A 12,910-nucleotide genomic window follows, 5' to 3' on the forward strand; every position below is an offset into this window, starting at 1 on the left:
TAATATAACGCAGATCCTGTCATTTTCCTAATGCAAGTGGCACGCCATTGACTCCAACTGGTCTTCCCCAATTTTCTGTATGCTTGTCACTTAGTGGATGAGCTGAGGTTACAGGTTCATTTTAATTCATAGGAGATGAAGTATGAATATCTACCAACATCTTGACCCGTTCCGAATGAATATGTGCGTTCCTACCTACATTACATGCCAACCAATATGACCTACTGCAATACAACCAGAGCTTCTCACCTTGCAGAAGATGAGCGACTAAGAGCATTCCAGGGCCATCTCAAGAAACTGTCCAAGCATGGGGTTTTCTCCATGGCTCGTCTTCTTGTTCAGTGTTCTTGTGCAGACTTCTACAATCTTGGCCGATACGGATTCGCGAGACTGTATGTTTCTGTTCTTCCTCCATTGTTTGTGATTTCAATGCTAATTTGCTCATTCTATGCTCTTCTTGTCCACCTGTGCAGCTTCTGCCCTCACCGCAATTGCTGATAACTGGAAAAATAAGCCATCAAACTGGAATGGCAATGACCCGTGCAGAGACAAGTGGATCGGGATACTTTGCACAGGGAACCGAGTCACTTCTATGTAAGTATCAGCGTCGCAGAAAAATAAGCTCATAGTTTCTGTTTCTTCTAGTTTACCTAAATAGATGAGATGAATAGTGAGCGTTCATATGTTGTTGTTCTTCTTGGCTGGATGTTTTGCAGAAGACTATCAAGTTTTGGACTGTCAGGATCCCTTTCAGGCGACATCCAGTCTTTGTCGGAACTCGTATACTTGTACGTGATTTACTCAATCAGAATTTTTTTTAATTTTTAACATCATTTTAGTTTTAAAAGAAACTGAATTTCCGATTTCACCAAAGTTTAGTTAAAGATTTTTGAGTCATGCCTAATGATGCATATAGCGTGAATTCGATATGGTATGCAAGCAAATGAAGTAACTGTTCCTGTTTGATTCAGGGACTTATCCTACAACAAGGACTTGGGTGGTCCTCTACCAGCAACCATTGCATCCTTGAGTAACCTCCAAAACTTGTGGGTAGTCAAACTTCGATGAATTCAGTTGGCTCATTACCTTCAGAATTGTTGTGCATAGATTCATCTTGGACTTATTCTACCTCTCATTTCTCTGCAGAATTCTTGTTGGTTGCAGCTTCTCTGGTGAAATACCAAAAGAATTAGGACAGTTGTCAAAACTTATATTCCTGTAAGGAGCTCAGAACTCATACTTTCCAACCTTTCGCTTGGCTTCAGTAGAACATTTTTTCCCGAATACGCAGGAGGGATGCGCATCATTGTATATATTAAGAAGAAAAATAGTTCGGAACTCGGAAGTACAACGTGGAGCAACAAATGATCGTTTACATTGCCTGGGCAACAAATGATCGTTACAACCGCTAGACTAGGCTTCAGTAGAACATGATTGTTCACCACCATTATGATAAAGATAAAGTAGTTTTCAGTTCAAAAAAATAAAGATAAAGTAGTATTCATCGAACTCTATGCCTGCAGATCACTGAACTCCAATAAGTTCTCTGGCTCCATCCCGGCATCACTAGGCAACCTCTCAAAGTTATACTGGTTTGATCTGGCCGACAATAAGCTCACTGGAGAACTTCCCATATTCGACGGTACAAATCCTGGGTTGGATAATCTAACAAATACAAAACACTTGTAAGTGCATTACCCAAATTATATTCGTTAATATATGGAGATTTTTGAAACGTTGTAGTTTGATGACCATTTTATCGCAGCCACTTCGGGATCAACCAGCTGTCGGGCCCCATACCGAGCCAGATTTTCTCCTCGCATATGAAGTTGATACATCTGTAAGAATAATCTAAATTCTCAACTCATAACTTAATTTTATTTTGAAGCTCAGACAATGGTTGGTTTGTTTCATGTTTCAAGGCTTCTTGACAACAACAACTTCTCTGGAAGCATTCCCCCAACATTAGGACTTCTTAGCACACTAGAAGTTCTGTAAGTACAGTATATCATCTATAATATCGTTCCCAGCTGAGAAGAGAAAATGTATACTGCTTCTGATCGTGAAGTTATATCGGCACAGGCGTTTCGACAACAACCCCCAGCTGAGTGGGACAGTTCCTAGCAACATCAACAACCTCACCAAGCTTGCAGAACTGTGAGTGTGTTCTGTACTTGTGTGTGCATGCTCTTTGTCAGTATTAGTTCTACAATACTAGGAAGCTTACTACAGTATTATTCCTTTTGTTTTTTCATATTAGCCACCTAGAAAACAGCAAGTTGACTGGTCCACTACCAGATCTTACAGGAATGAGTGCACTCAGCTTTGTGTAAGTGATAAGCCAACATTTTCCTTTCTGAATTCAAGACATGGGTATCCAACTTCTGAATTTGTTGGAACCTTGTTGTAGGGATATGAGCAACAACAGCTTCAATGCATCTGATGTTCCTTCCTGGTTCACTACGTTGCCGTCTTTGACCTCATTGTAAGCCTTTCTGCTCTCCTCCTACCTCTAACGCTATCTCATTTGCAGCACACTTTTTTTTTCTGAACTTCCATTGAATGCAGATTCCTTGAAAATCTGAAAATTAGCGGCCAGCTACCACAAGCTCTCTTCAGCCTTCCTGCTGTTCAGACACTGTAAGTGATTGTATCAGTACCATCAAGTCTAGAAGAATGTGTAGAGGCGAAAATACTGTGATTTATATGCATTGAGACTGATAGTGATGGGATCATATCGGAGAGATTGAAAATCAATCTTTGACAGATCCTGTCCAACCAAAGCTTCCTAATCCTTCTAGATCCTAACATATACTCTTACTCTTAACAAAATGTAACAGTTAATTAGATAGGGTTACAATTTACAGCACAGTGAAGTCAACAGCTACTCAATAGCTGATCAAGACAAGAATGTACAAACAGATCAGATATGTTCAAACAATCCATGTTCAGTTCAATGATGCTTCCCGAATACCGCAGGAGGCTCCGGGGCAACCATTTCAACGGCACGCTAACTATTGGGTCGGATTTCAGTACTCAGCTCCAACTAATCGATCTTCGGGACAACGAGATCTCATCTATCACTGTTGGGGCATCACAGTACAGCAAGGCACTCATGTGAGAACACACTTCTCTGTCTTACAGCTTATAGTGTGTGTGTGCTCTGATCTTGTTCACTGTTGACTCGTCCACTCTCTCTCTTGACACCACAGACTTGTCGGAAATCCGATCTGCGTGCCGGGTAGCAATGAGAAATACTGCGTGGAACCAGGACAATCTAACCCGACGGCGGCGCCGTACTCTACTGCCAGGAACTGTTCGGCGTTGCCAACCCCATGCCTCTCAAACCAGCTCCTGAGCCCAACCTGCATCTGTGCCGTGCCATACAGGGGCACCCTGTTCTTCAGATCGCCGTCGTTCTCTGACTTGACCAGTCCCACGAACTTTGTCACGCTGGAGCAGGACATGAAAACCAAGTTCGAGAAACTAAACGTGCCGGTGGACTCGATCGCCATCCATGACCCATTCTTCGACTCGAACAACAACCTGCAGATGAGCCTTGAGCTGTTCCCAAGTGGCAAGGTTCAGTTCAGTGAGCAGGACATTTCTGATATTGGGTTTATGCTGAGCAACCAGACATACAAACCGCCCGGCACGTTCGGCCCGTACTATTTCATTGGGCAGCAGTACAGTTTTGCCAATGGTAAGGTCATTCATCAGTTCATTCAGAAAATACACTTCGGAATTCAGATAGTGTAGCACTAGCACCTCCTGTTTTGGTCGTTACACCCAGAAGAAGCTCAACGTTTTTCACGTGTCTAGACCTGGCAGTACCATCGCAATCGAAGAAGACGAACCGCTTACCGCTTATAATTGGAGCGTCGGCTGGCGGTGCGGTTCTTGCCGTAGCAGTCGTTGCCATTGCTGTCTTCATCGCCAGAAGGAAGAGAACACCCAAGGGGACTGAAGATAGGAGCCAATCTTATGGTCAGTACTGAATGCCACCATGCATGTCTTTGATCTCTTTATTTCAGAGTTTCAGTATTGGTGGTTGCTGACCGTGGCAGCCCTGTGCGTGCAGTCTCCTGGGACATGAAGAGCACCAGTGCCAGCACTGTCCCCCAGCTCCGTGGCGCGCGCCCGTTCAGCTTCGAGGAGCTGAGGAAGATCACCAACAACTTCTCGGAGGCGAACGACATCGGGAACGGCGGATACGGGAAGGTGTACAGAGGGACGCTGCCGAGCGGGCAGCTGGTGGCGGTGAAGAGGTCCCAGCAGGGGTCCCTGCAGGGGAGCCTGGAGTTCAGGACGGAGATCGAGCTCCTCTCCCGCGTGCACCACAAGAACGTGGTCAGCCTGGTGGGCTTCTGCCTGGACCAGGACGAGCAGATCCTCGTCTACGAGTACGTCCCCAATGGCACGCTCAAGGAGAGCCTCACCGGCAAGTCCGGTGTGCGGCTCGACTGGCGGCGGCGGCTCCGGGTGGTGCTCGGCGCCGCCAAGGGCGTCGCCTACCTGCACGAGCTCGCCGACCCGGCCATCGTGCACCGCGACATCAAGTCCAGCAACGTCCTCCTCGACGAGCGCCTCAACGCCAAGGTCTCCGACTTCGGCCTCTCAAAGCCCCTCGGCGAGGATGGCAGGGGCCAGGTCACCACCCAAGTCAAGGGCACAATGGTCATTACCTAAATAAACTCTACTACTTTCTCTCTACTTATTATACCTTATTAGTAATTCTCTATCGACTTCCATGTACCTTTTTTCGTACCAGCAGTAACAACGTTGATGACTGACAACTACTAATAACAATGTTGGATCACTGCAAGCTGACACGTGTCATCAACATTAATTATTGTCAATGCAACTATGCAGGGCTACCTGGATCCTGAGTACTACATGACGCAGCAGCTGACGGAGAAGAGCGACGTGTACAGCTTCGGCGTGCTGATGCTGGAGGTGGCGACGGCGAGGAAGCCGCTGGAGCGCGGCCGGTACATCGTCAGGGAGGTGAAGGCGGCGCTGGACCGGAGCAAGGACCTGTATGGCTTGCACGAGCTTCTGGACCCGGCGCTGGGCGCGGCGCCGTCGGCGCTCGCCGGCCTCGAGCAGTACGTCGACCTGGCGCTGCGCTGCGTCGAGGAGGCCGGCGCCGACCGCCCGTCCATGGGCGAGGCGGTCGGCGAGATCGAGCGGATGGTGAAGATGGCAGGCGCCCCGGGGACCGATTCGGCGTCCGAGTCCATGAGCTACGCCAGCCGGACGCCGCGCCACCCCTACGGCGGCGACAGCCCCTTCGACTACAGCGTCGGCGGGATGCCGTCGACGAGGGTGGAGCCCAAGTGAAGCGCCCCGAGAATACAGCATGGGAATATAACTGAGACGCATCAACACGCATAGCTGCTGAAATGATCGATCTACAGGGTACTTATTAGCTACTACAGTACAATGCTGTGTAAAATTTGGTTAAGATACGTGTGCCTTTGGATTAAGAACTGACTGTTTGCTTAGGAGGGTGTTAACTTGTAGCAATTTCAGGTTTGTTATACAGAAAGAAATGAACAGAAGTTAGCAAGTTCTGCAAACTGTCATGCCTGTTGAGTTCTGAATTTAACCAACTCTGAAGAACCGCACTGCGGTCCATGGTTTACGCCGTGCCTTGTTGCATGTACCTGTTTATCTATTGCTCATGAGCAGAATCGCCGGTGAAGATCCCAAAAAGAACAAAGAATTACAGCAAGATCGCGATATCAGAACTTCCAATGAATTTGTGTTGCTCTTCCGTATTAATTATATAAAACTTTTACAATGGTTGAAAAAATTGGGAGCCGTCCATCCGATAGAATCGTACGGTAGTCAAGGTAGGAAGTACATGGAAGTAGCAGACTAAAGTACCTGGTGATACAAAAATGTGGGACCAAGTACCCAAAAAAGTATTACCAAATATTAATTTAATTTAATTTTCCATAGATCAACGGCCAGAAAAATATTCTAAGGGAAAAGTACCTGAAAGTACCCTCTGATACTTTACAATCATTGTTAACTTGAATATGTCTGACGTGACCTAGGTGATCCTTCCAAAAAAAAGGAAAAGGGTCCCAAGTTGATCCAAGCTGAAGTTGCTTTCAGGAAAAACAACAGTGAGGTCACTGTTTTCAGCTTTTCATATATAGGGAGAGGAAGCATATCCCTATGAAAACCTGTATCTATATACATGTATTTGAAATTGAAATCTTTGGAACCAAATACGTAAGAATTCATAAGCAACCCCTCTTAATCCGAGCATCCTTTTTCTTGTTTCTACCCAATAAGAAACTGACAGCTTACATTTATCTGAAACTGATGCAGAATGCATCAGGCCGATCTACGCCACTTATCAATCAAATCAGGCGGTTGAGAATCTATCCTTTCGCTTCCACTTGGTAGAACTAGCCGGCAGTGAGGTTTGGCCAATGAGACTTGCTGGCAACCTCGCCCAAGAGCTTCTTGGGAGGAGATGGTGAGCGGAAAAGACTACTAAAATCAATGCACCTGGTTTTCAACGAGTTTATTGAATTGTTCTCTGAACATGAATTTACATTCTTTTTGTGCTTTTGGCTTTTGGTTACCAGAAATTAGATGGATCTTCTCCCTGCTTTTTTTCAGGTTTACAAAAGGTGACCTTTAAAATGTTTGTAACATGCACCCATTCCAATTAGATTATTTGGAAGACATGGGCTTACAGAGAATTTGATAGGAAATACTTCACTTCCCAAAGCTATCAGGACTTCAGGAGAAACTGCAAAGTTTGAAACGGTCCAAAGAGAAATACTAAGAACAAAGAAAATTCCAATATTTTTGCAGTATATTTTTACATAACTTGAGGAAAAAATAATATCAATTTTTTGTGAAAAAATAATATCAATTTTTGAGTCAAACATAATCCAGTGATCACGTTCATGCGCCGCCTTATAGCACAAACGTAACCAGCGACACATAATTTGGTTCTGCCAATGTATATCAGATAGAACGCAGAAAGGCCCCCACAAGTGTGGCATTCTTGCTCGACCTCATTTCCCATTTCAGAAAAAAGAAAAGAAAATTTCCATTTACCTAACTCATTTTACGCCATACACAGAAAGACCCAAAAAAAGGCCGGAACAAAAAGAATTGCAGTTTTTTTTTCTTACAATACAAGTATACAACTACAAGTAGGAGGATGCCATGGTCCTGACATCCGACGGCACGAAGGTGGCCAGCGCGGCGAGGAGCAGGAGCAGGCACACGGGCACCAGCAGCAGCAGCGGCGGCGGGGGCGGCAGCGGCGGCAGGACCAGCGGCAGCACGATGAGCGACACGGCCACGCACGCCAGCACCAGCAACGCCTCCGCGCTAAGCGCGCCCGCCGCCGGCGTCGGCACGTTCTGTCGCTGCCCCTGCTTGGCTGCCGCGGCGACGCCGACGGCGGGCCTCCCTCCCTGCTGCCGCCTCGCCGGCTGCTGGCCTCTGGCGAGATGGTCCGTCGTCTCCGTCGCCATGAGCGACGCCGCAACCAGCATGTAAATATGTAATGCGCGCTCAGTGAGCAGACGAGTTCGTTGTCAGGACTGAGATAAATCTGAGCTTGGTTTTCTGAAGGTTGCCAGATGCCAATCTTCTCAAAAGGATTTCCTAGTGCTCTGATGTTCGCAGCAACAATATCTGCTCAACATGCAAAAGGAAGAAGGAATCAAGAACTACTCGACACAATCAGGTCTTAGGATGAACACAACTGGTAGCATATATAGAAAATTAAAAGACTACACATGAAGGAAAGGTGAATCTGTACCTCTGCTCTTGAGCCTCTTCTGCCGCTGCCGCCTCCTCCCCTTTCTTGATTTCCCAAGCGAGGGACGACTGGATCTCGGGATTAATACCACCGCCCTGGACCTGGACGGGCAACTGGGCAAGAACGCAAGCGGAGGACGGCAGCCCGCCGGAATTTCGAAAAGGCGCCAGCCGAGGACGGAGGGGACGGATAAATTTGACCAGGAAGGACGGCAGCAGAGACAGACAGAGAGTTGTGCAAGAACAACTAACAAACCAGCGAGCGGTGGCTTAATTGTGCGGATGAGCGAGACAAGCTTTTCGGCGACGTGGGGTGGGGGCGCGGGAATCGATCGGCGATGTGAAGCCGGCGTTTCTATCTGTGGACTCGGGACGCCGGTTTTGGTTTTGAAAACCAAACCTTGGAGCGAGGCCAGGTGAGCTGCATCTCTGCACTGCAGGAACCAAGTGGAAGCCACGGTGGGGGCCAGCGGCGGCCTTTTCCTACTCTAACTTGTAATCCACATCTCGGTTTGGTTTGCCCGCCCATAGTCTAAAAACTTCCATGATGCTCGTCCTTAACCACAAGATGGCAATAGCTTAAATGAATGTTCTTTATGCAGGTTTGTGTGGCTTTACTGTGGTTATATTATTGCCTACTACCATCTTAAATATAATCACCCTCCATTGTATGATAACTTAGGGCATAGTTCGATAATTAATCCCTTTTTTGCGAGGACTTATCTACAATAATCTGATACCAAAATCTTTAGAAATCCAACGAGAGTACGAGACTTGCTACAATGTGGTGGGAGGAAACAAACCTAGGATAAAGAAAAATGCCTGATTTTTTATAAGAAATGGCTTGATTTTTTTGTCCTTTATTATCTATTATCTTATTATTTGGCCAATAAATAGAGCCTCCACGTTCGCTCTTAAGGTCTAGAAATTCCTACATTAATCGGAGAAAAATAGAAAAATAAAAATTACCCACTACTGCCATTACAATAAAAATTAGCCTAAAATATCCCTGTGCTTAATTAAAAATCACCCACCAATGCCATTATGAAAAATTAAATATAAAATATCATTTGTATCAGTTAAAAAATATATTATTAATAAAAACTAAAGCTAACAACAATCAATCAAAATAAAATGAAAATAAGAACAATTATCTGCATAATATTATTAAAGCTCAACAAATCAAATTATTATTATAGGTAGATCATAGTTGAATTGTTTTAATCAACGATAAGACATAATTAATGATAATGAACAGGATGATGTATGGTAAAAAAATAGTATAACTTTTAAGTAAAGACACAATGACATGCAATTTTTTTAATTTTCAATACTAGCCGCGCAAATGTGTAGGCTATACGCCTAGTTTAAAAGAAAAGATGAACTTGGCCTCAAATAAAATGCTAGGAAATATCTAGAAACCATAAAAGTGAGCCCACCTAACAAAATGGGTCATGTTCGCATATAATTTTCTTCCAGATTTGCAACATAAGCAGCGGAGCTCACCAAGAATTCTAGCATAGATAGCTAGGCTGGCCATCACACTGGAATTCTAGCAATGCTGACAATTCTTTTCATCCGTTTGAGTGTCCAAGATTGGAGATATTCTTCCAAACTACTTTTGGAAAACGAAAAGGGGAGGGAGGCAGTAGGCAGGATTGCTACGCTAGGTGCTCAAGGTTCCTCTCCCTTTGCCACACCTTCATTGTTGTCCATGGGTTTTATTCAGTGGGCTGGCTGACAAAGTGGGCCCACTGTTGGTCCACGTGGTCGATAGCTCATCACTCCCGCACAGGGCCAGCAGTACGTGGAGGTTAAACCTCGATCTGGACGCACTGTAGGTGTTGGCTTCAAGTGACTGTATATGTGATTATGGGTGTACTTTTCTATGTGTCAACTCGTCATTGACTTTAATGAACGTTAATTTCACAACTAATTTTACAAAAAGATTCATAGTTAATGAAACCCAAATTCCAAATTTTCCGACTTGAAACAAAATAATTTCCGAAATTGAAAAAAACGAACGTTGAAGTTAACTGTAGAGACAGGAAGACTTGGGGTAATAATCAAGGAGAGAGATGTGAAGCAAACACTTTTCTCGAAAAGCACAAGTTCATCGATTTTTTCTTGTTGGATTCTTTGTTTCCTACCTATGTTTCCATAAGTTCAACGCACTTGTTGTGCTGCATTGTCTAGGAGGAAACAATTCGATGCACTTGTTTTGATTTTGTGTGCATGCATTTGGTTACCTTTTTCTTACAAAAGACAGCGTACATTGAATGAAGGGTTAAATGCGTCAAGCAATTGGTTTCGTCTTTTTTTCCTCCTGAAATGTGCACTATAATACTACTAGTTATATTTTGCAACTCGCCCTTAGACGATATAGGCGACGGTCTGATTTAGACATTAGTTCCTTGTGTATCCTGAAATGTAGAAACCGGAGCAGAACGGAACGAGATTTATCCCGACCATTTTCAACCCTGATCACATACATGGACAAACAGTAGTATGGACAAATTTCATATGCAAGGTTTATCGTTACATGCGGGATTTCTGTCCCTTTTCTTAGCCGTTGACCTTCACAAGGATGAGCTGTATATGCTCGATTATACCGCGTGCTACTGTTCCATAGTATAACTGTGCCTGTGTTTCATAAACTAAGCTCGTCAACGCCTGGCTAGATTCCCTGTATCCAAGTCGGGCACCTGCTAGATTGCCTGTATCTAAGCTACCTGCAGGTCAAAGGCCGTACAGTTAAATGGAGTAAAGACGTCAGCAGTCAGCCATCGTGCGGTTTTTATATTTTTCATTTTCGTTTTTTACAAAAATATATTTTTATTTTCGAAATTTACAGAAATATACCCCGGCCGCCCAGCTGCCGGGCGGCCGGCACCCGGTCGCCCCGCTGCCGGGCGGCAGGGATTTATCTGTAAAAAATTTCGTAAAAAAATTGTGTTCCAGTCCCTGAAGGGCCGATCGCCCGGCAGCCGGGCGGCCGGTCCTGGCCGCCCGGCTGCTGGTCAACCGGCTCTCCCACCCTTACATAAGAGTTGGCTGGTCCCCCCACCCGTCATTTGCATCACTAAAATTCCAGAAATCAAGAAAAAAAGGGAGGGAGGGAGAGCGGCGAAGCCCTGCCGGATTTTCGAGCCGGCGACTGCAAGTAACCAAAATTCTTCTACGTTTTACAAATAGATTATGTTGTAATTATTTTTGTTGAAACAGTAGATTAGCAATCAATTTAATTATTGTTAGAAGTGATTAGTGGTACATTTAGGTGCAGTTACTTGTAATGATTAGCATTGATACAGTACATTTAGTGTTAGATTAAGTATTAGAAAGTACTAGAAAATTGTTAGAGAAGTATTAGAAAGTCTTAAAAATTGGAAGATAATATTAAAATTTTTTAGAAAATGTTAGAAAATTGCAGAAAGTATATTTCTGAAACAGTAGTTTAGCAATCAGTTTAATTATTATTAGGAGTGATTAGTGTTACATTTAAGTGTAGTTACTGATAATGATTAGCGTTGAAATAGTATATTAGCAATCTGATTGCTCACTTGTGATTGCCAGGGCTCAGCATCATGGCATCCTCAGGATCCACCTACATTCCATGGAGTAAGGTGACGGAAACAGTCCCCCAAGAAGTCCAGGTGCCTATGTGTTTTTGCGGATCCTTGTGCAAACTAATGAAATCAAGGGTTTTGGGGGACGACTTTGGCAAGAGGTTTTTCATGTGTGAGAATTACGAGTACGACCCGCCCAAGCATTACGGCAAGGACCGAGCAAAGGTACTACAAAACACTATCAGAGTTTGTCACTTTCAGATCTAGTAATGACTTCTAACATAATTTGGGGAAAGACTCCACCGCCTCTATGTGATTTCGTGCAGTGGTTAGACACCGAGCAATCTCAGCAGGATAAGGACCACGTGGAGCGTCAAGCAAGGTGGGCTGCACAAAGATGGCAACGAATGCTGCATGAAGAACAGATGGAGGAGAAGCGCAAGAAAAACCAGGAAGAGATTCAGAAGAGGATTGCAGAAGTAGAACGTCAGAAGCCAGAGGAACGTGAAGCTGATAGGGAGAGGAAGCGAGAGAGGGCCCGCCGTGCTATGGAAGCAGGGTCTAAAGCTATTAGGAAGTGAAAATATCCCCGGTGCACTCAGTAAAGCACCACCATGTAATCCCGGCAGTTTACATTTCCTAAGGCATGTTAGATTTACTCACAACACGAGGTTATCGTGTTGCACATGCCATGCTTTTCATTGTTCAAGTACCTAGTAGTACGAACGTCTTAGGCCTTTGCTTTGTAATCGTAGTATTGTTTACAAAACTATATTGCAAACCGAAAATTTATGATTCGTAACTACCCTTCTATTTTCAGTACACTACATTCAGTGAGCAATCTAATTGAACCAACCTACACATTTAGAACTGCAACCAAGAAATCTTACTACACAAATACTTTCGTAATATTACATGCTACAATCTGGTGCAAATACATATCCATACATAACGAAATGTAATTATCACATACAGGTTGGAATACATATCCATACATCTGGTTCAAATACATATGCACACATAACGAAATCTAGACGCGACGGGCTCCAAAATCCGGAGGCAATCCATCGGTGGGATTTCCAGAAGGTCCAACCTCAGCACCAGCATTATCTTCTTGCATTTTAGGGCACTTCTTGTAAGTGTGACCATCTACTCCACACAGGTTGCATCGTTTTTTCTTCTTTCCTGCCTCAGACTCATCCATTCCGTTACGGATACGAAGTGTCTGCCGTCGACCTACCCCTCTCCTAGCATCTGGATTGTGAATGTACATTAGAGAGATATTTGGTGTAGTGAATGATCCCAGACTGCCTATGCCATATATCTCATGACCCCAAGTGTGCACAGCGGTTTCTTTTCTGTAATATTGTGAAACAAAAACCCCAGGATCCAACCCAGATTCTGAACATGCCACAATGACATGGGAGCATGGTAAGTGAAGAAGTTGTGGCTTCTTGCATCTGCAAAAAACCTTGCCTTCCGGCGTTATCAAGCAATCCTGAACGACCCTTTGTCTGCGGACACCCTGCCCTGTCCTGTCC

General features: G+C 44.6%; 2 protein-coding genes across 3 annotated transcripts; one reads left to right on the forward strand and one right to left on the reverse strand.

Annotated features, from left to right (window-relative positions):
• LOC120696954 (leucine-rich repeat receptor protein kinase HPCA1-like) lies at window positions 1-5,611 on the forward strand. Of its 2 annotated transcripts, XM_039980026.1 has the most exons (17): window positions 1-392; window positions 474-594; window positions 717-788; window positions 972-1,046; window positions 1,147-1,218; window positions 1,524-1,685; window positions 1,766-1,840; window positions 1,923-1,994; window positions 2,083-2,157; window positions 2,261-2,329; window positions 2,411-2,485; window positions 2,569-2,640; window positions 2,980-3,117; window positions 3,213-3,703; window positions 3,823-3,987; window positions 4,082-4,677; window positions 4,873-5,611. In XM_039980026.1, exons 1-17 carry the CDS (start codon window positions 308-310, stop codon window positions 5,341-5,343), a joined length of 2,886 nt encoding a protein of 961 aa, XP_039835960.1. In that variant the 5' UTR covers window positions 1-307; the 3' UTR covers window positions 5,344-5,611. The 2 variants fall into 2 exon arrangements, with proteins under 2 accessions (XP_039835960.1, XP_039835961.1); XM_039980027.1 differs by lacking the exons at window positions 1-392; window positions 474-594 and having other exon boundaries at window positions 972-1,050.
• A 1,392-nt stretch (window positions 5,612-7,003) lies between these two features.
• Window positions 7,004-8,197, reverse strand: LOC120696955 (protein AUXIN-REGULATED GENE INVOLVED IN ORGAN SIZE-like). The gene is made up of 2 exons (XM_039980028.1): window positions 7,805-8,197; window positions 7,004-7,677 (listed from the first exon to the last, which is right to left on the reverse strand). Exon 2 carries the CDS (start codon window positions 7,533-7,535, stop codon window positions 7,182-7,184), a length of 354 nt encoding a protein of 117 aa, XP_039835962.1. The 5' UTR covers window positions 7,536-7,677; window positions 7,805-8,197; the 3' UTR covers window positions 7,004-7,181.
• Window positions 8,198-12,910: the final 4,713 nt, after the last annotated feature.

Source organism: Panicum virgatum, chromosome 3K (assembly GCF_016808335.1).
Source record: "Panicum virgatum strain AP13 chromosome 3K, P.virgatum_v5, whole genome shotgun sequence".
NCBI lineage: Eukaryota > Viridiplantae > Streptophyta > Magnoliopsida > Poales > Poaceae > Panicum > Panicum virgatum.

Excerpts from the sequence above, each read along its gene's own strand:
- LOC120696955 (XM_039980028.1), bottom strand. The coding sequence starts at position 7,535 with ATGCTGGTTGCGGCGTCGCTCATGGCGACGGAGACGACGGACCATCTC.
- LOC120696954 (XM_039980026.1), top strand. The coding sequence starts at position 308 with ATGGGGTTTTCTCCATGGCTCGTCTTCTTGTTCAGTGTTCTTGTGCAG. Across the intron at positions 1,686-1,765 it reads CTAACAAATACAAAACACTT|CCACTTCGGGATCAACCAGC; the intron begins GTAAGTGCATTA and ends ATTTTATCGCAG. Across the intron at positions 2,486-2,568 it reads TTGCCGTCTTTGACCTCATT|ATTCCTTGAAAATCTGAAAA; the intron begins GTAAGCCTTTCT and ends CATTGAATGCAG.